Source organism: Acinonyx jubatus, chromosome D2, assembly GCF_027475565.1.
Source record: "Acinonyx jubatus isolate Ajub_Pintada_27869175 chromosome D2, VMU_Ajub_asm_v1.0, whole genome shotgun sequence".
Classification (NCBI taxonomy): domain Eukaryota; kingdom Metazoa; phylum Chordata; class Mammalia; order Carnivora; family Felidae; genus Acinonyx; species Acinonyx jubatus.
In genome coordinates this window covers 70,326,195-70,349,301 of record NC_069393.1, presented here as the reverse complement: position 1 = coordinate 70,349,301, position 23,107 = coordinate 70,326,195, and the positions used below count along the sequence as shown (strand labels likewise).

Sequence of the window (23,107 nt, the reverse complement as noted above, 5' to 3'; positions counted from 1 at the left end):
GGCATGTTTTTCTATTACATCTTTAGCAGAAGGTTATCTTTACCACAAAGATCATTTTTATCTTGAATAAGGTGTCATGGTGGCTTTCTGAAAGCAATAATAATACCACTAACAATAACTTAAAAAACAAAGTTATCTGACTTCAAGCTACATTTACAGACTAGAACATTAGGTAATATTATCATTCTACATGTTATAATTAATTCAGTCCCATTCACCAGCCCTGGGTCTATTCCCAGTTGCACTTGGGTTACTTATTTTTAAAATATAGATGCCCAGTGCCTGATCTAAGAGAACCTGATTATAGAGATCTAGGGTTTTTTTTCCCTACAGTCTTCAAAGGGGATGCCAAGGTACAGCCATCTTAAAGAGTTAGTGTCATGTGCCTTCCATATCTATCGTCTATAATATAACGAGAACTGTAAAGGCAAGGTTATATCCTCAAAGATGAACAATATTCACTTTATAAAAATTACTATGGCAGTAAGATTGAAATAGTACTTTTTGGAGCAATGAAAAATTAAATGGCACAAATATTCCTATCTATTTAAACATCACAAAATACAAAGCAATCAATCAGCTCCTCAAGGCATTCCAGGTAAATATGACATAAAAGTCCAAGGGTAATATGCTAAAGAGAAAATTTAGGAACATGACTTTTTTTCAAAACACATCTATTTTCCAGTTGGTTCATTACACAATGGTTGTATTTTATTTTCACAAAAAAAATATACTCTATAAGGAAAAACAATTGTTCTGGAATACATTTTCTGAAATATAAAAAAAATATTTTTTCCAGGAAAATATTTCAGGCTTTGATGCCACAAAGCCAAGAGAATAATAACAGATTTGGGGGGAGAACTTTACTGGGAACTGCACAAAAATAATCAAATGAGATAAAACAAAATACTTTTGTCCTATGTTGAATTATATGGTTGCTTTACATTTTTGTTGTTAATGTTGTTAATGCTTTGTTAATTGTTACTGTTATGTTAAAATATAATACTGTTTAAAATGTTGTTCTTCCTTCCATTTGAACAATTTGCTTGAAAAATGAAACTGATATCTGCTTCTATCATTCTACAGCATTAAGCAACATTATTAAACATAGGTGTCTGATAATTTGTTGCCAAAATTAAGAGCATACAATGGACCAAAAACAAAAAAAAAAAAAAACAAAAAAAAAACAGCATCATGTGGTAGTCAAGCGGTAAGACTACAGCAAGTTACAAAAGCTATACGTACCACTTGCTGCCTGCATGGCTTTGGGCAAATTCCCTTTTCTCTCATCTGCTTAATATTCTGGAAACCAGTATATTAACACCTTGTTACAAAGTTACTAGAGAGGTTAAGATGTTGTGTGCAAAGCCCTTAGCATAGTATCTAATTCTTAGAAACACTTAACAAATAATTAGAATAATGATAATCTGATCTCTTTCCCTCTCTCTCTCTCTCTCTCTCTCCCCCTCTCTCCCTTTGTCTCTCCCGCCTCTCTGAAACTAACACCTCTAATGTTTTTCACCTAGGTAAGCTGTTTTGATACATAAAATCTAAAATATAATAATCTTGAACAATATGGAAGAAATAAAAATAATTTCTCAATACGTCAGCTACAAAATAGCTCAACATTAATTTCTTCATTAAAGTAGAGACATTAGGTGGAAATTCCCTAAAGAATCTTCTTGAAAGTTTCAAAATGTCAATTCATAGATTTTAACAATAACAACAAAACTCTACACTTTTCTAGGATTTTTATTCGTAAAAGGGAAACAAACCATCTACTTCCAAGGAAATAAGCTTGCTGTCTCATCACCACAGCCGAAACAATATGTGGACGGTCCCAGCCTGGCAATGACAGATCATAATAAGGAGCCTAGATTCACTACGTCATTTAATCCATTTTTCGGGATCTCAGCACTGATTTACAAGCCTTCTAAAAGCCAAGACGATCCAATTTTGATCATAAATCATCACTTCAAATTATTAGTCCAAAAAGGTAAATATTTAATTATTTAGAATCTAAAAATCCTAAAGGCAGTGGATTCTTTTTAATAATTAATCACAGAAAGATACACACATAGTTTAGAGTTAAAAAGCATGTTTATTTTTATCAGTAGGAATATCCTTCCAAATGCATAGTATAAAATCAAATCTCATATTAATAGGTATAACTTCTTTATATGCCACCACTTGAAATAATTTTTCAAAGTAGACTATGTCTTTATGATCTTCAAGAGCAAAAGAAACCTCTTAAATCTATAAAATGTGTTATTCTTTGGTCTCTTAATTCATCAGAATGTTTCTTAATAGCTTAAAATTGGTTTATTACATTACACCACCAATTAAAAGAGCTCTGAACTACTGCTAAACATATTTTAAACATCAACTAGGCTTTATCTATAAAATGATACATAGAAAAGAAATGTTTTCACTATAATAGTCTACTGGGTAGCTAAATTTAGTATTTCAAAAAATACATTCATTTAATATTTAGAAATTGATAGGACTACAGATAGCATAATTAAAATCAAGTGAACTGTAAAAATGCACTGTATTTCTGGTTCTCTGGAAAAGATTCTTATTTAGATACTGTACTTTCATTCCTAGGTATGTTCTGGGTTTCCATCTTGTCCCCAGATCTTACTTCTTTAGCTCTATTGTGTCTATACTTCTATCGTCTTCCTACACCAAGTAACTATATCTGGTGTGTTTGATTTAAATGCATCTTTGCTCATACCCACTAACTCTAAAATGCTTGCATTCCTACTATTTGTAATTTATATAACTTGATAGTGCTCCATTATCTACCTATTATCAAACCTAATATGGCAACAATCAAACTCAACAGACTGATAAATTGCTCACATAGGGATACATTACACAAAAGCCTTCAAAAAGGACATTCAAACCTAGAATGTCTGTTCTCCTGGAATTTATCTCTGAATTTATCTCTAAAATGACATATACACATGCTGTTGATTAATATTATTTGAGAATCTCTACATGACAAATTGCTGATATTTCCTACTATGTACAATCCTAACAGATACATACCTATGTCATATGCCAGGAAATCGGCAGAAAAACATTTTGCACCGTTACTCAAGGAAGTGTCATTATGGGTATTTCCTCCAAAAATAAGCATAGCTCCATTGATAAGAACAGCTGAATGAAGATATCTGGCAAACCCACTTTCTTTCAAAATAGTCCTACAGGATAAAATTTAAAAATGTATTACACAGGATAAAAAGACCTCCCTGATTATATATATTATATAAAGGGTCTAACTTGCATATAGAATTTTCCTTAGAATTGTGAAAATAACATGCTTTATTTTTTAATAACTCATAAATGGCCTCTAAATTTCAACATTTTTGAAGTATTTTGAGATGCACAGTATCTTAAAATGCTTTGAGGAAACAACAATATTAAACATAATTGTTCATGATTTTATAATAATGTATATTATGAACTTTTATTTCATTTATAAATGTAGGAAACAAGTGTCCTTAAAACTAGAGGACCGAAGTACCACCAATTTTAAATACCAAAGTAAACAGAATGTTGAATATAGTAAATTTACTCTCAATTGTATTCAGTTAAAACTAATAATTCATATGGATCTCATAATATATTATCTAAGTTCTTAAATATAACATGCATAAAAGTGCACATAAGTCTAAAATTCAATGAATTTTCACAAGATGAACACAACTAAGTAAACACTACTGAGATATATTTTTAAAAGAATATTACCACTATTCTGATTCTTTTGTGGCTCCACACAAATTTTAGGATTGTCTGTTATATTTGTATTTTTTTCTTTGTACTTTATAAAGTAAAATCATATACCTAGTACTCATTTGTGTGTACATTCCTTTGCTCAAGATTGTTTTTGAGATATATCCATATTGTTGTGTAAATCACGTGTATTTTTAGAAACATTAAATTAATATAAATGTTCAAGGAAAAATTAACTAAGAGAAAGTACTATAAACATATGCTCACAATTATATTTCACTTTAATGTATCGCTGTATAATAAAGCTGCATGACATATGAGTCAATACTTTGTAAGTTTTCTAAAATAAAAAGCACTAGTACTAAAAAAGAATCAGAATGTAAACCTAGTACATATAGTATAGTAAGTAAGGTATAAATACTATATATATCTCAAAAACCTATGGCAATTAATGGCTAAAGAATATGGAGCTGACTTCCAGAATGGCAATATGAGAAGTTCCACAAACTGTATCGGAAAAGAACTATAATTGGCAAAAGTTACAAAAACGACATTTAAGTTCTCAGAAAAATTTAGCAAAAAGCAAAACAAAATTTTTTTTTAGTTTATTTATTAGGCAATCTGTATACCCAACATGGCGCTTGAACTCACAACCCTGAGATCGAGCTGCATGCTCTTCCATTGGGTGAGCCAGGCACCCTACAGCCAATAAATATTTACTCAATTTCAGTATCTACTAAATTTCAGTAAGAACGGCAGCAGTCCATGATATTTGACCCGTTATCTGCTGTCATCCTTCCCTGTGTCTGCACCCTCCCTCTGCAGTTCAACGATAAATAAGTTGAACCCCAGGTGGGTAAAGATAATAACAGAGAGAGCTCTTCTCCAGGCCATGGATATCTAACCAGGAACAGCAGGCAGACAATACTGCTCATGGCCCCCAGCTCTGGTGGTAGAAACTCCATTCAAGGAGAAAGCAGGAGAGGTCTGAATGCTCATCCTCTTCCTAGCCCTCATTCGTTAGTGCAAGCTATACATCAGGCCTAGGAGGCTAAGAGGGCCAGTAACTCTTTACCCCACATCAGTCACAGGGCAGAAGTTACATGAAAGCTGAGAAGAGCAAAGGCCACCATCCCCATCCAGTGCCCTGCACATAACACAGTGTTATCACTCCAGAAAGGACAAGCCACTGACCCACCTACAATTCGAAAGTACTGGCACTGAGTCTCACCCTGCCCCACACCAGGGAGAGGCAGACTAAGAAAAAGAGTGCCACAGCTCTCCCAAGGGAACTGAGTTTATTTATAACAAAAGCGGGGAAACTCCGAGCCTAAAGGGCACTCAAAAAAACAACGGAGGTTTTGGACGTAAGCAACTGAGACAGCCAAACATAGAACAGACAGAAGTTCCCCAGAGAGAAGCAGGGAAAAAGACAGCTGAAAAGAGCCCTAAGAGGGTCAGAATCCCTAAGACTGGCCTCATAAAGACTGCCCCTGAAAAGGGATGGACACTGAATTCAAACAGACTATGAAGCAATTAATGCCCCAGAGCATTGTTGAGAATACTACAGCAATCAGTCAACAGTTAGTGGTGACTAGCAGGTGGGTGTAATACACTCAGCTCACCAGAGAGGTCAGAAGGAAAAGTCCAAGAGAACCCTGCTAAAACTGCCATCACCCAGGGGTGATTTGGGGCACCCCAGGCTGCCTCCTGGGAGGAGCAGCATCAGAGGATCCACTGGAGGAAGAAAAAGACTTCACTGAAACAGTTCAGCAAAGTCACTAAACAAACAACAGTTCCAGAAAAGGAGAAAAATCAGGACCCAGAGTTGCTATATTATGTAAAATGTTCAGCTTTCAGGAGAAATTATAACATGCGATGAAATAAGAAAGAGTAACCTATACACACAGAAAAATCAGGCAACAGAATTGCTTTTGAGGCCCCAGAAGTCCGATAAAGCAAAAGGTCTTCAAAGCAGCTATTACAAGTATGTTCAGTCTTAAAGACATCAAGATTTAAAGAAGTAAGGGAAAACATGGCAATGCCTTATCAAATATAAAACAACAAAGATACAGAAATCACCAAAAAGTTAAAAAGTGTAATAATTAAAATTTTTAAATTTATGGGAGAGGTAAATAGTAAATTTCAGCAAGCAGAAGAAAAAAAATCACTGAGGTAGAAAGCAGGAAAAAGAGATTCAGCAATCTGAAGAACAGAGATGAAAATGAAGGGCCTGTAAGAAATGTGGAGTGCCATTAATGGCCACAGCATGCATTTACTGAGAACACTAATGCAGAGGAGAGAGTGGTAAAAATTTTTCAGAAATAATGTCTGACAACTTCCTAAATTTGATGAAAAACACCAACATACACATCCAAAACACTCAATGAAATCCAAGTAGGAAAAAAAACACAGAAAGAACCAACTCAGACATAAAACAGTAAAAATGCTGAAGACCACAAAGAAAGAGAAAATCATAAAAGCAGCAAGAGGAAGATGATGCTTTTGCACACAAGAGAAACCCAACCGGACATACAGCCAACCTGGGATTGGAAACGATAACATATGCAAACATATGCAGCGTGCTGAATGAAAAAAATGTGAAAAAACAGGACCTACGTAGTATGATGGAATAAGAGTTTTCTGACCTCATCCTCCCACAAAAACAGATTTTTATCAGCTCATGTAGAGACAAGAGCACCTTTGTGGGAGCCCAGAAGTCCAGAGAGAAGTCTCAAGACCACTTAGAGCAAAACTTCCAAGAATAGGAGGACGAAAGAGAGTAAGAACAGTTTCACATTACCACATCACCCCCCCCCCACCTCAAGGCAAAAACAGCACTCCCAAGAGAAACCCCTTCAACTTACAATTACTCCCACAGGGGCTATGACAGCATAGTATGTGTCTAGCTGCCACAGCCAAGTGGGATTATGTCCAACAAGACCACTTCTTTCTCACCCCATCCAGAACTATGAGAGCACTGGCAGAGGAAGAAAAAGGGCACTCACAGTGACTAGGGCACAAGACTCAGCAAAGAGCTAAGGTTTCTACTAATCACCTCATGAACTCTACCAAGAGGCCCATCCATGAACTTCTTATGATACATCACCTGCAAACATACCTCAAATAGCACAGACATGTCCCCAGCGATCCATAATTCCCTCCCCCACGTGGCACACTTGAGCTTCTGCAGATGGCTCATGAGTACACACAGCTGGCTCAACCCTGTTGCACGGGAAGAAGATGCATAACCCTGAACACTTCAAGCACTGCCCAAGGGGAAAAAAATGGGAGGCCCTCAACACTGGGCTTGGTTTTGCAGAACGGAGAAAATATAATATCCAAAATATATGAAAACTCATATAACTCAACAGAAAAAAAAAAAGAACAATCCAATTAAACAATAGACAAATGATGTTGAATAGATGTTTTTCCAAAGAAGATACACAGACTGCCATCACATAAATGAAAAAGTGCTCAACATCCCTAATCATCATGGAAATGCAAATAAAGCCAAAATGAGATATCACTTCACACCTATTAGAATGGCTACAATCAAAAGATAAGAAATAATTGTTGCTGAGGCTGTGGAGTAAAAGGTGGGAAAGTAAATTGAAATAATCAACTGGAAAACGTATAGAGCTTCCTCAAACAGTTAAAACCAGAACTACCAAGAGCTACCATATAATCCAGAATTCCCACTTCAGGGTGTATGTCCAAAGGAAATGAAATCAGTATCTCAAAGATATAGCTGCATTCTCATGGTCACTGAAGCATTATTCATAGTAGCCAAGATATGGAAATAACCTAAGTGTCTACCAGTAAGTAAATGAAGAAAATGTAGTGTGTGTGTGTGTGTATATACATATATATATACATATATATATGTATATATATATGTATATATATGTATATATATGTATATATATATGTATATACACACACACACATACATAATGTTATTCAGCAATGAAAATATATACATATATTCAGCCTTTTAAAAGCAGGAAATCCTGCCATTTACAACAACATGGATGAATCTGGAGAATACTTTTTAATGTTTATTTATTTTTTGAGAGAGATAGAGAATAGGAGCAGGAGAGGGCAGAGAGAAAGGAGACAGTGGTTTCAAAGTAGGTTCTGCAGAGACAGCAGAGATCCTGATGTGAGGCTTGAATTCTCAAACCACAGGATCATGACCTGAGCTGAAATGAGACACTTAACCAACTGAGCCACCCAGGTGCCCCTGAATCTGGAGAGTATTATGCCAGGTGAAATAAAGACAAATACTGCATGATCTCACCTATATGTGGAATCTAAAAAGAAGTCAAGTTCAAAAAAGCAGAGTAGACTGGTGGTTTACAAGAGCTGGGGGACCCGGGGGGGGGGGGGGGGGGCAGGGAGGGTCAAGATATAGGTCAAAGCATTCAATATTTCAGTTATGCAAGATAAATAAGCTCCGAAGATCTAATATACAGCATGGTTACTATAGTTAATAAGACTATATTGTATGCTTGAAATTTGCTAAGACAGTGCATTGTAAGCATTCTTACCATACACACAAAAAACAGGAACTATGTAAGATGATGGTATGTTAATTAGCTTGACTATGATAATCATTTCACGTGTATATATATCTAAACATCACATATACACAGTACATGATTTTTATCTGCCAATTATACCTCAAGAAATCTGGAGAACAATGTCAACCAAGAATCTTATATTTATAAAATTACCTCTCAAAAATGAACAGAATGAAGACATTACAAGATGAACAAAAATTAACACATTTTTGGGGAGAAAATCCTCCTTACAATATACTAAAGGAAGTTGTTCAGTTTTGGATCAGGTATATCAATCCAGAGTGCTAGAAAGGAAAAACAATCGTTATAAAACAACACATATACAAGTGCATTGCTGGACCTAAAACATATAGAAATGTAATATATCTGACAATAACAGCAAAGTGACAGAGGGAAGCAAAACTCTGTTGAAGAAAATGATGCCAAATAGTAATATAAATCAACAAGAACAAATGAAAAAGAAACACAAAAAAGTATTTCATAGCAAGTTTACATAAGAAATATATACTTGCTCTTCCTTATACTCTATCTCCTTGAGATACAAAAGTATATAAAATTAGTACAATAACAATATATTGTTGAGTTTGTAACATATATAGATTATATATATATACATATACACATATATATAGTTATCATACCACAAAAAAAAGACAAAAAAGAGAATAGAGTTCTAAAAGAGAAACATTTTTATATTTCCCTGCAGTTGAGTTAGTAGAAGTCTGAAGTATATGCTGATAAGATATATATGATAAGCCCTAAACCAACACTAAACAAGTAACTAAAATAATTATTTTAAAAACCATTAAAGAATTAAAATGTTACACTAGAAAATATTTAATAGGAAGAGCAATAAAAAAGAGTAACAAAAAGCATTATTATCTACAATAACAAATGAGATATTTAAGAAAGAGTAAAATGGCAGATAATTCAAATATATCAAAAATAACATTAAATTGAAGCTATTAAAATATACAAATAAAAGTCAGAGATTGTGAGACAGAATTAAAAAAAAAAAACAGGAACCAACTATATGCTCTCCAAGAGACACACTTTAGATTGAAATGTACAAATATATTGAAAGAAAAAGGATAGAAAAATATTCTATGCAGACAATAAACATAAGAAAGCTGTAGTAGCTATAACATCAAACAAAACAGACATTAAAACAAAAACATTCCTAGACTTCAATAGCAATATTTCATAGTGATAAAAAGACCATTCCATCACAAAGTTCTAGCAATTATGAACACATATGACTTTACAACAGAACACCCCCAAAATGGGGCAAAATGGACATAATAGAAGAAACAGGTAAGTCAATAATAACAGTAGCAACCTTCAATACTAACTTTCAAAAATGAATTGAACTATATGATAAACAAGGAAATACATCTGCCTAGTACGAACCTTACAGACATATGAGGAACACCACAGCCAACACCACCAATATACACAGTTTTTGCAAGTACACATGTAACATTCTCTAAGACAGACTATATACTAGGTCATAAAATAAACCTCAATAAATTTAAAAAGATTAATATACAAGGTATGCCCTCTGACTACAATGGCATGAAATTAAAAATAAGTAATAGAAAGTTATTTGAGACACAATGACCAAATTATGGAAGTAGCACAAGTGTCCATTAACTGAAGAACGAATAAAGAAGATGTGGGGTGTAGTTGTGTGCATGCGTGCGTGCATGTGCGCGTGTGTGCATATGATGGACTATTATTCAGCCATAGAAAAGAATGAAATCTTGCCATTTGCAATGACATGGATGGAGCTTGAAAGTATAATGCTAAGTGAAATAAGTCAGTCAGAGAAAGGAAAATACCATATGATTTCACTCATATGTGGAACTTAAGAAACAAAACAAGCAGGGCACCTGGGTGGCTCAGTCAGTTGAGCATCCGACTTCAGCTGACATGACCTCACGGTTCGTGAGTGCGTCTGACTCTGTGCTGATAGCTCAGAGCCTGAAGCCTGCTTCGGCGTCTGTGTCTCCCTCTCTCTCTGCCCCTCCCTTATTCTCTCTCTCTCTCTCTCTCTCTCTCTCTCTCTCTCTCTCTCTTTCTCTCAAAAATAAACACTTAAAACATTAAAAAAAAAAAAAACAAGCAAAGGAAAAAAAGAGAAACAAACCAAGAAAGACTCATTCTTTTTAATGTTTATTTGTCCATTTTGAAAGAGAGAATGTGAAAGCAGGGAAGAGGCAGAGAGAGAGGAGAGAGACAATCCCAACCAGGCTTCGTGCTGCTAACTGCAGCCCCAACGTGGGCTCAACCTCACAAACTAGGAGATCATGACCCAAGCCCAAACCAAGAGTTGGACACCTAACCAACTGAGCCACCAAGGTGCCCCAAGAAACAGACTATTAACTATAGAGAACAAACTGAGAACATACAGAGAATAAACAAACCAGAGGGGAGATGGATGGGGGGATGAGTGAAATAGGTGATGGGGATGAAGGGGTGCACTTGTGATGAGCAGCGGGTGATGTATGTAAGTTTTGAATCACTGTATTGTACACCTGAAACTAAAATTACACTGTATGTTAACTATAATGGAATTAAAATAATTAAAACAAAAAGAAAGTTATTTGAGAAAAATCATAAATATGTGGAAATGAAACACTCCAAAATAATACGTGGGTCAAAGAAAAAATCATAAGCATATTAGAAAATACTTTGAGATGAATGAAAATGAAGACAAGACAAACATAGAAGACACCAAAAGCAATACTTTGGAGGGAAATCTATATTTGTAGACACATGTATTTAAAGAAAAAATGAGAATTCAATAGTTAAACTTATACCCTAAGAGACTGGATAAAAGGGCAAACCAAAAGCCCATAGCAAAAAAGAATTAAAAAAACAAATAAAGATTGGAACAGGAAAGAATATAATGTAGACTGGAAACACAATAGAGAGAATCAATGAAGCGAAAAGTTTTTTCTTTTAAAAGATCAAAAAATTGACAAACTCTTAGGTATACTAAACAAGAATAAAAAGAGAAAAACTCAAATTATTAAAATCAAGACATTAAGAAGGCACATATCATTCTGACAGAAAATAAGTCAGCCTATAATCCAATACTAAACAACTACATACAAACAACAATATGAAATAAACAAAGTCCTAGGAAGATACAAACTACCCAAACTGAGATAAGAATCAGAAAATCTGAATAGACCTGTAACAAATAAAGAGACCAAGGAAATTTGAAAAAAAAAGGTGGGGGAAGGCTTGATGGCTTCACTGGTGAATTCTAGCAAGTATTTAAAGAAGAATAATGTGAACTGTTCATAAATTTTTCAAAAATATAAAATAGGATGGTACACTACTCATCTCATTCTATGAGAAAGTAGGAATCTTATACCTAAACCAACAATATCACAAGAAAACTACAGACTAATATTCTTTTAGAAAAGAGACACAAAAATCCTAAATAAAATACTAGCAAATCAAAACCAGTAACATATAAAAAGAATTATACACCATGACCAAGTGGAGATTATCCCAAGAGTGCATAATTGGCTTGACATCTGAAAATCAATGTAACACACAATATTAGTAGAATACAGAAAAAAAACTAAATGATAATCTCAAAAGATACAGGAGAAGTTATTTACAAAATCTAACAGCCATGCATGATAACAGCAGTCAACAAAACAGGGATAGAAGGGAAATTCCTCAACCTGATAAAGGCCAAATGGTATTCCACCCCAAAAGATATATCCATGTTTTAATCCTTAGAACGTATGAATGTTACCTTATTTGGAGAAAGTGTCTTTGCAAATGTATTAAATAAAGCATCTTGAGCAGAGGAGATCATTCCAGATTATGCAGCTAACCTTAATCCAATGACGTGTCCTTATAAAAGACACACAAAAAAAGAGGAGGAGGTAATACAACTTGGAGGCAGACAATGGAACAATTCCTCCACAACTCCAGAAATACTGACAGCTACCAAAAACTGAAAGAGGAAAGGAATTTCCCTAGCAACTCTTGAGGGCGCATGCTTCTGTTCACACTTTCTGGCCTCCAGATCCGTGAAAGAATACGTGTGTGTGTGTGTGTGTGTGTGTGTGTGTGTGTGTGTGTGCACGTGTGTGTATGTGTGTGTGCTAATTTGTTATAGCAACCATAGAAATCTAATATAAATGATATCTATTTAAAAAAAAAAAAGTAAGAGCAGCTGACATAATACTTAATGGTTAAAGGCTAAAATTTTCCCCCTGAGATCAGGAACAAGACAAAGACGTCTGTTCTTGCCAATTCTATTCAACATTCCACTACACATTATAGAAAGGGAAATAGGCAAGAAAGTGAAATAAAAGGTATCCAAACTAGAAAGGAAGAAGTAAAGCTCTTGCTAGTTGCAGATGACATGATCTTGTATACAGAAGTTTTAATGAATCCACAAAAAATTGTTAGAAATAATAAATGAGTTTAACAAATTTTTAGGGTAAAGGAAAAATATACAAAACTCAATTGAATTTCTGCACACTAGGAATGAAAAATTGTAAAATAAAAATAATCAAAACTCAATTTACCATGGTATCAAAAGAATAAAATATTTAGGAATAAATTTAACAAAGTATAACACCTATACTGTAAAAACTAAAAACCAAAAACCTCTTTGATCTTGCCTGCAACAACTTCTTACTCAACACATCTGCAGAGGCAAGAGAAACAAAAGCAAAAATGAACTACTGGGACCTCATCAAAATAAAAAGCTTCTGCACAGCAAAGGAAACAATCAGCAAAACTAAAAGGCAACCGACAGAATGGCAGAAGATATTTGCAAACAACATATCAGATAAAGGGTCAGTATCCAAAATCTATAAAGAACTTATCAAACTCAACACCCAAAAAACAAAGAATCCAGTGAAGAAATGGGCAAAAGACATGAATAGACACTTCTCCAAGGAAGACATCCAGATGGCCAACCAACACATGAAAAAATGCTCAACATGACTCATCATCAGGGAAATACAAATCAAAACCACAATGAGATACAACCTTACACCTTTCAGAATGGCTAACATTAACAACTCAGGCAACAACAGATGTTGGCGAGGATACAGGGAAAGAGGATCTCTTTTGCATTGTTGGTGGCAATGCAAGCTGGTGCAGCCACTCTGGAAAACAGTATGGAGGTTCCTCAAAAAACTAAAAATAGAACCACCCGACAACCCACCAATTGCACTACTAGGCATTTATCTACGGGATACAGGTGTGCTGTTTCGAAGGGACACATGCACCCCCATGTTTATAGCAGCACTATCCAGAATAGCCCAAGTATGGGAAGAGCCCAAATGTCCATCGATGGATGAATGGATAAAGAAGAGGTGGTATATATATACAATGGAGTATATATACTCCAACAATGAGTATTACTCGGCAATCAAAAAGAATGAAACCTTGCCATTTGCAACTATGTGGATAGAACTGAAGGGTATTATGCTAAGTGAAATTAGAGAAAGACAAAAGTCATGTGACTTCACTCACGTAAGACTTTAAGAGACAAAACAAATGAACATAAGGTAAGGGGAGCAAAAGTAATATAAAAACAGGGAGGGGGACAAAACAGAAGAGACTCATAAATATGAAGAACACTGAGGGTTACTAGAGGAGTTGTGGGAGGGGGGATGGGCTAAATGGGTAAGGGGCATTAAGGAATCCCCTGAAATCAATGTTTCACTATATGCTAACTAATTTGGATGTAAATTTTAAAAAATAAATAAAATTAAAATATAAATAAATAAAAATTAAAAAATGTTGAGGAAGGAAATTAAAGATGGCCTAAATAAATGGAAGGATAGCCTGTTTTCATGAATTGGAAAAAAAATATATTGTTAAGATAGCCATACTCTCCAAACTGGTCTACAAATTCATCTCACTCCCTATAAAAATCCCAGCTGGAGTTTGTTTTGTTTTGTTTAAAATTGACAGACTGGTCTTAAAATTCATATGGAAATTCAAGGAACCATAATAGCCAATTGAAAGAAAAGGAAATTCAAATAAGGAAAGAATACTCTTTCAAATAGTGCTGGGACAAGTGGACATCTACAAGGAGAAAAAAAAAGCTCCTCTCTCACAATACAGACAATAATTAACTCAGAATGGATAAAAGGCCTAAATGTAAGAACTCAAATATAAAACTCTTAGAAGAAAACACAGAAGTAATTATTCCTGGAGTTGGGTTAGAGAACAGATTCTTAGACATGACACCAAAAGTGTAAGTGACAAAATACACAATAAACTGGATGTCATGAAAATTAAAAAATTTTTGAGTTTCAAAGGACACTGTAAACTAAGTGAAAAATAACACACATAATGGGAGAAATATTTTCAATTCACATATTTAATAAAGGACTTACATGTAGAAAATATAAAGACTTCCTAACACAAAGTAAGTAATGGGAAAGGATCCTAATAGTCATTTCTCCAAGAGAGAAATGTAAATAGCCAATGAGCACATGAAAAGATGCTCAATATGAATAGCTATTATAGCAACACAAATCAAAACTATGAGATACTACTACCCACAAGAGTAGCAGTAATCAAAATGCTTGACAATAACAAGTGTTGACAAGGATGAGGAGAAACTGGAATCCTCATACACTTCTGATGGGAATGTAAAACGGTGCACCCACTTTGGAAAACAGTCTGGCAGTTCCTCAAAAGTTTAAACATAGAGTAACTATAGAGCTCACAAATCCACTCCTAGATATATACCCAAGAGAAATGAAAAACCTCTCCACAAAAACTTGTACACAAAGGTTCACAGAAGTATTATTAACAATAGCTAAAAAGCAGAAACAACCCAAATTTCCAACAGCTGATATATATACATAAATAAAATGTGGTATATCCATACAATGGAAAATATTTTGACAGAGAAAAGGAATTAAATACTGATTCATGTTACCTTATGAATAAACCTTGAGATCATGCTTTTTCTTATGCTTAAAGAAGTCCATTATAAAAAAAAAAAACTCACACACACATTTTGTGTCATCTCATTTATAGGCCCAGAAGACAAATTTATAGAAACAGAAAGAAGAATAGCGCTTACCTAAAGCTGTGATTTTGAGAGGAAATGAGGAGTCACTGATAATACATATAGGGTTTCCTTTTGCAGGTATAAAATGGTTCTAAAATTGTGACGATTGTTCAACTCAGTGAATACACTAAAAGCCACTGAATTGTATACTTTATTTTTTTATGTTTATTTATTTAATTTGAGAGAGGGAGAGAGAGAGAGAGCATGAGCAGGGTGAGGACCAGAGAGGAGAGAGAGAATCCCAAGCAGGCTCTGCACTGCCAGTGCAGAGCCCAATATGGGGCTCAATCCCAGGAAATCATGACCTAAGCCGAAATCATAAGTCAGACACTCAACTGACTGAGCCACCCAGGTGCCCCCAAACCATTGAACTGTTTACTTTAAATGGGTGGATTTTATGGTATATGAATTACATCTCACTAAGGCTATATTAGAAGAAAATATTGGGGTTTTGTAATAAGTTACCAAAGATGGCTTCACCTAGAAATTTTGACTCCGATTCTCTCCTAAGCCTTTCTGGTTACAAAAGACATCTATAGATTTAAAATTATACCACTGTCAAATATAGAGGACTTTAAAGTTGAATGTTTTAAACAAATAGAGCATATTTTCCTTTTAAAAACTAGTGATCTATCATTGCTTTTTACAAAATAAATACTATATAGTAAATAATAAAGGAAATACATGGATCAAGGAAAAAATATTCAGCTACCAGAGAGAAACTTAAGCTGAAAATAGTTTTAATGTAATGATTAAGCAGATAGGATTTATCCACATATGCAAGGATGATTAAATATCTGAAGGTCAAGTGATGTAATCTATCCCAACAGTAGGATAAAGAATAATAATCCTTTGTTCATATCAACAGATACAGAAAAATAATTTGACGAAATCCAACATTGATTCATGATAAAAACTCTCAGCAAACTAAGAATAGAGGGGAACTTCCTCATCTTGATAGCGAACATCTACAAAAAAAAATCATTCTTAATGGTGAGAAACTAGGTTCTTTCCTTCTAAGAAAAGTAACAAGACAAAACCTCCCCTATTCAACACTGCACTGAAAGTTCTAGCCAATGCAATAAGATAAGAAAAGGTAATTAAAGATATACAAAATGGAAACAAATAAGACAGTCTGCTCACTGGTGATGTAATTATCTATGTAGAAAATCCCAAAGAATCAACAAGAAAATTCCTGGTATAGCAAGGTTGAGGGTACAAAGTTAACAAATCAAAATCCATTACTTTCTTATATATCAGCAATGAACAATGAATACTTGATATTAAAGACACACATTATTCATCTTAGCACCAACAAAATAAAATAGGTATAAATCTAACAAGATATATGCAAGAGCTATATGAGAAAAATTAAAATTCCAATGAAAGAAATCAGAGTTATCTTTTGATCTAGGTTTCTCATTGTCAGAAGGGCTCTACATATATGAAAGAGAGGAAAGCAAGAATAATGTGATGTTGTATAGCATCATTATGCAGTTTAGACAGACAGATGCATAGAGATACAGATGTACACATATTTCTATAAATAGATACAAATATGCACATTTGCATATTTCCTGGCTCTATCTTCTGAGATGATCTGTAAATACATGAAAAAGCAATAAACAAGCCAGTGCCCTAATGTTGGTTTCTAAACAATATTCTTCACTAAAAAATGTGGATTCCCTGAGGAAATTACTTATTCCAGCAAGGAATTAACAAGATTTGCATGGAATTTTTTTGCATGTGTGCCAGAAAGTGGATGAGTGCACAAAGAACAATGGGGACATGTCTAAATGGGGACAGTAGCCACACTAAAAGAAGCTCATACGGCCCAAATCTGGGACAGTTTGAGCAACAAAATAGAGAAGAAGAGCAATAGATTATAAAACATTGGATAAAATAAAAATTGGTCAATTCATACAATTCTTTAGGTGAAGAAAAAATCAGGGGGAATTTAGAAGGAATAATAAAACAAGATATCACCATTCAGTAACCATGATAGTAATAACTTTCACACATGAATGTTCAGTGGATGCTAAAATTATTAGGTAAAAGTTTTTAATAAAAAACAGAATACTTACATAATCTAAAAGTATCTCTCCACAGGTGTTTATTAATTTACAAAGGAAAAACTGTGTCTTTACAGTTGAGAAAACTGGAACCATTTTAACCACTTTAACCAATATATAAAATTACCCTTTACAGGAATGTTCATAGCAGCCTCATTCATGATATCCTAAAGTGAAAACAACCCAAATGTACATCAACTCATGAGTGGATAAACAATATGTGCTATATTCATGCAATGAAATATTATTCAGCTATACAAAAGAGTGCAGTATTCAAACATATCACAGCATGGAGGAACTCTGAAAACATTATGCAAAGTAAAATAAACCAGACACAAAAAGCCACATATTGTATATTACCTTTATATGAATATCACAAATAGGCAAATCTAGAGACAGAAAGCAGATCAATGGTTTCTAAGAGATGAAAAGAGAGTGTTTAGGGAGGTATGTGATTTCTTCTGAGATGACAGAAATACTCTGGTATTAGTAATGATGGTTGCAAAACATGAATACACCAAAAACCCTTAATTGTACATTTTTAAAATGGTTAAAATGGAAAATTTTATGGTATACAAATTATATCTCAATAAAAATTATTTTTCAAAGAAAACCTTAGAATGACACATTTTGGTGCCTGAAACTAATCCTAAGGAATCATCCCAAATTGGGTACATTCTTCAAAATAAAGACTGAAATTGTCCCAGATTTAAAAAGACTACAAAGGCATTACAAACTAAACTCTGTGTTGGATATTGGATATGATCCTAAGTCAGGAAAGGATACCCAAACCTGGCAAAAAAGAACATCAAAATCTAAAAAGGACAGTATAAGAAGGGAAAACCACAGACAATTTCACATATGAACATAAATGCAAAATTTATTAAGAAAGCAAATTCAGCAATAACAAAGTGCTATCTTTTAATAAAAGATAATAGGTCAATTAGAAATGTTAAATAAAATCTACAAGTTAGATTAGTAAATTCCATTAATTTTATTTCCTTGTTTTTCAAGGAATGTCCTTGTTTTTCAGTAAATACATATAAAAATATTTAGGTTTAAAGATGCATCATGTCAGCAACTCACTCTTAGTTAAGAAAAAATAATAAATGATAGATAAATAGATGGATAGGTAGATAGTTGTAGACAGTGGTTAAAAATAATTAAAAGAAACATAATTACAGATGCTGCTGATATTAGAGAGTCTAAGAGAACATAATGAACACCATTATAACAAAATAACTGAAGACACTGATTTCTTGGATTAATTTCTGAAAATATACCTCATCGAAACATATTCAAGAATAAAAACTTATTCAAGAATAAAAATACCATCTAAATAGGTTTATAATCATTACATATACTGAATTTTGTAGTTAAAATTATACACACAAAATTGTTTTTGAACACTTGACTTACAGATTATTACCATAAAATATTAAGGAAAAAATAGTTCCAGCCTTATAAATACTGTTTCAAAGTATTAAAAGGAACACTACTCAAATCATTTTACGAGCCCCACATAACCTTACCACAAAGAGCTGACAAGAATATTCAAGAAAACCACATGCAAATCTCACATATTAACATCAATAAAAAAATATTTATCAACATATTAGCAAACCAAAAAACAAGTAACACATTTTGACTAAATGAGATTTAACCCAAATTTGGGGTTAATTTAAGGTTAATAATAACATAATTAAAATAACTTCCCACAGTAAATTATTTAGCAGAAAAATCAGATAATCATCCCAAAAAATACCTTTGATAAATATCCATTCATTCATGACAAAATAAACCCTTAGCAAACCAGAAAAAAAGGGATCTTTCTTAAAAATGTCTACAAAACCCACAGTGAACATCATTCTTACTGAGAAACACCGAAAGTATTTCATCAAAGCTCAGAACTAATATTGGATGCTTGTTAATTTCTATTCAACACTGAACTAGAGGTTGCTGCTGAAATGATAAGGTAAGAAAAATAAAAAGCTGTAAGACCCAGAAAGGAAGAAACAAAACTACCATTATTTGTATATGACCTGGTCATTATAAAAAACTAAAAAAATCTATATATGTTATTAAAATACAGCAAGTTGTTAGACATAAAAGTAATATAAAAAAACTGCATCTCCATATATCAGCCCAAAAAGAAATGAAGAGATAATGTCCTGGTTGAATAGCGCCCCCTCAAAATTCATGTCCACATTGAACCTCGGAATGAGAACTTATTTGAAAATGGGGTCTTTGTAGATGTAATTATCTAAGTAAAATGAGGTCTCACAAGATTAGAGGGGGCCCTAAATCCAATGATTGATGTCCTTATAAGAAGGCCATGTGAAAACACATACACACACACACACAGGAAGAAGGTAATGTGAAGACAGAGACAGAAATTAGACTGATGAGAGCAGTTACCACTAAAGAACACTTAAGATCTCCCATAGTTACCAGATTCTGGAAAAGGCAAGAAAGGATTCTTCCTCAGAATCTTTGGAGGAAGTGTGGCCCAGCTGGCACCTTGATTTCAGACTTCTAGCCTATAGAATTGTGAGAGGATAAATTTCTGTTGTTGTTAGCCATCAAATTTGTGGTAATTTGTTATGCCAGCCTTAGAAAACTAACAGAGATATCATCTAAAAAAAGTATAAAAAATATCAAACACCTAACAATAATTCTATAAAAAAGTTATTACTATTACAGACCATTAAAGGAATGGACTTTTCATTTCTGGGACAACTGAATATCCATATTTTTTAAAAATGGATCGCTACCCAGTTGGATTAGAAACTAAATATGAGAGGCAAAACTACAAAATGTTGGTAGGAAATACAGAAAAATTGAAGTAGGAAAGCATTTGTGCAAGACACAAAATACAACCCATAAAAGATTAATCATTTCCATATTAAAATTAAAAGTTCTATTCATCAAACAACATCATAAAAAGAGCAGAATGAAAATCCACCATCTGGGAGAGAACAGGTTTGCAAAGTATACAGCTAACAAAGGATTGATAGCAAGAAGAAGGATACACAAAACAACTAAAATGAAAAAATGGGCAGAAGAGTATATGGACAATAAACATGAAAAGATGTTCCACCTTATTAGTAATTAGGGAAATGCAAATTAAAACTAAGTGGGGACATCATGCCATACCCATCATATTGACCAAGTTTATTTTAAAAATCAAACAACACCGGGGCGCCTGGGTGGCTCAGTCGGTTGAGCGTCTGACTTCAGCTCAGGTCATGATATCACGGTTCGTGGGTTCGAGCCCCGCGTCGGGCTCTGTGCTGACGGCCTGGAGCTTGCCTCAGAGCCTGGAGCCTGCTTGGGATTCTGTGTCTCCCTCTCTCTCTGCCCCACCCCCACTCGTGCTCTCTGTCTCTCAAAAATAAATAAATGTTAAAAATAAATTTTAGAAAAAAAAATCAAACAACACCAAATTTTGGAGAGACTGTAGAGGACTAGATATTTCCTTTCACGACTAGTGGGAATATAAATTAGTAAAATTATGTTGGAGTATAGTTGGGTAAAATCGAATATGATACTGCCTATGACCAAGCATTTATAATACTAAGGAATTAGCTCACAGAAACCTATATATGAAACAAGAGAAGACTAAATAAGAACATATATAATTGTTCATAATACCAAAACTTGGTATATTCCAAATGCCATCCACAGAACAGAAAATATAAAAAGGATCTACACATATCTAGCACTGCGCTTTTAATCTTCCTCTACACCAAACCTACTCCTCCTCCAAAATTCATCATCTCCATTAATGACAACTCCATGCTTGCAGGTTGAGGCCAAAAGCGTAATTCATCTTTCACTTGTTCTCTCTTCCACTCTATTTCCAATCCCTTTGTCTATCCAATCTCTCTTGGCTCTACCTTGAAAATATATTCAGAATCCAACCAGCCCTCAAAACTAGCCTCCTTCATCCCAGATGCTATCACCTATTTCTTAGATTATTCTTAAATTATTCAGTGTTCCCAATTACCACTTGAAGGTCATCATCACTTCACCCGACCCATTCTAAAATTACCCAGTCCAGCTATTCCAAATGATAAGCATATACCCATTTCAGGGTTTTTAAACTAGCTTTCAACTTGTTCCTCAGATTCTGGCATGGTTCCCTCCCTAACCTCTTTCAGGTCTGTACTCACATACGGTCTTCATGATGTCTTCTCTTACTACCCTATTTAAATTCAGCAACCTAAAACTCCTTATCCTCTTTCATCATGCTTTCTGTTTCCTCCATAGCACTTATTACCATTTAAATACATTTTATTTCCATTATTATTATTCTGTACTCCCCCCAATTAAAATACATATCCAACATATTTGATTTTTTAAAAGGTGTCTGAGGAAAGCATACAATGCTTAACAATAGATGCAAAATTCAAAAACAGACAAACCAAATGAATGGTTTGCTTGCCAACACATATTTTTAAAAAAACACAGTGGAAAGCAAGGAAACAATTAACACAATATTATGAATAATGGTTATTGCTTTCAGGGATAATGAAAGGAATGTTATCATGGTGACACACATGAGGTCTTCTGGGAGTGTCGTCTTAGCTCAGGTAGACAAGATGTTTACTTCATCATTGTTCTAAAACTATCTGTGAATGCTTTCCAATAGTCTTTTGTCCATATGCAGTCTTTCCCAGTTTTTCAAAGAGCACTAGGAAAAAGATAAGTACTACACATCCCAAAATTACCTTAAAAAGTAGAGCTATAGAGATAAGTGTTCTTCAAATTATCCATATGAGATTTTAACCATATTTTCCAAAATTCCAGATCCCATAACATATCATGATGTTTATAAAAACAATAATCTTTTTTGCCTACATATTTTGTTCATTTCAATAAATCTGCTCTATTACTTCTTTACACATCTGTGTGTTTCCATCACTTCCCACATATTCACGAACCATAAAATTTTAAAATATCTGTCTTCCATCTTAAAATTATTCCCAACACAGTATTTGATACAGAGTCAACAATTTTTGTTGCAAAGATTTCAGACACTCATCATGCAGAGAAATAAGCCAGGATGAAGACCATGAATATCATGTTTGTCGGTAGTTACTAACATGTGTTAACTAACAACGTATTTACAAAATTGTCCTGCATCACTTTCCAAAATTTCTGATGGCTAAAATTTTAGACAAATCACAAAAGCTCAATAATTTAATAAAATAGCTTTGAATACTTCAATGTAAAAATAACTCCCATTATATCAAATTTAAGAAGCTAAAAGAACTCATTTTATGTAACCAGATGTAGCATCATTATAAAAACACATTTTAAGTAAATGTAATTTCAAAGATTTTTTAAAGTACAGAATTAACATAGTACCACAGAAGCATTATCATTAGACTCACTACTTAACTTTATAATTTTTCTAGAAGTATAACTGAAATCTGTTTTCCTTCACTTGAAAAAAAATTACTTAGTGGATTGTTACAACTATAAATTGTAAATGATAATGTTTAATATGTTCCTATGTGTTAAAACTTATTGTGCCTTTTCACAGGTTAAAAGAACACAGCAGTAGAGGAAAGCACCTAAATAAAAGTCAAGAAAATCTGAGGCTTCCGCTATCACAAAAAAAC

The 23,107-nt window shown here is 33.8% G+C and overlaps 1 protein-coding gene across 2 annotated transcripts in view; it reads right to left on the bottom strand.

The window, feature by feature from the left end:
• The window catches only part of ATRNL1 (attractin like 1), a 754,994-nt gene that overhangs the window by 625,977 nt on the left and 105,910 nt on the right, over positions 1–23,107 (bottom strand). For both annotated transcript variants that reach the window (XM_027063193.2, XM_053207126.1), the window contains exon 10: positions 3,055–3,209. In XM_027063193.2, coding sequence (XP_026918994.2) covers positions 3,055–3,209 — 155 coding nt within the window. The remainder of the gene's footprint in view (positions 1–3,054; positions 3,210–23,107) is intronic.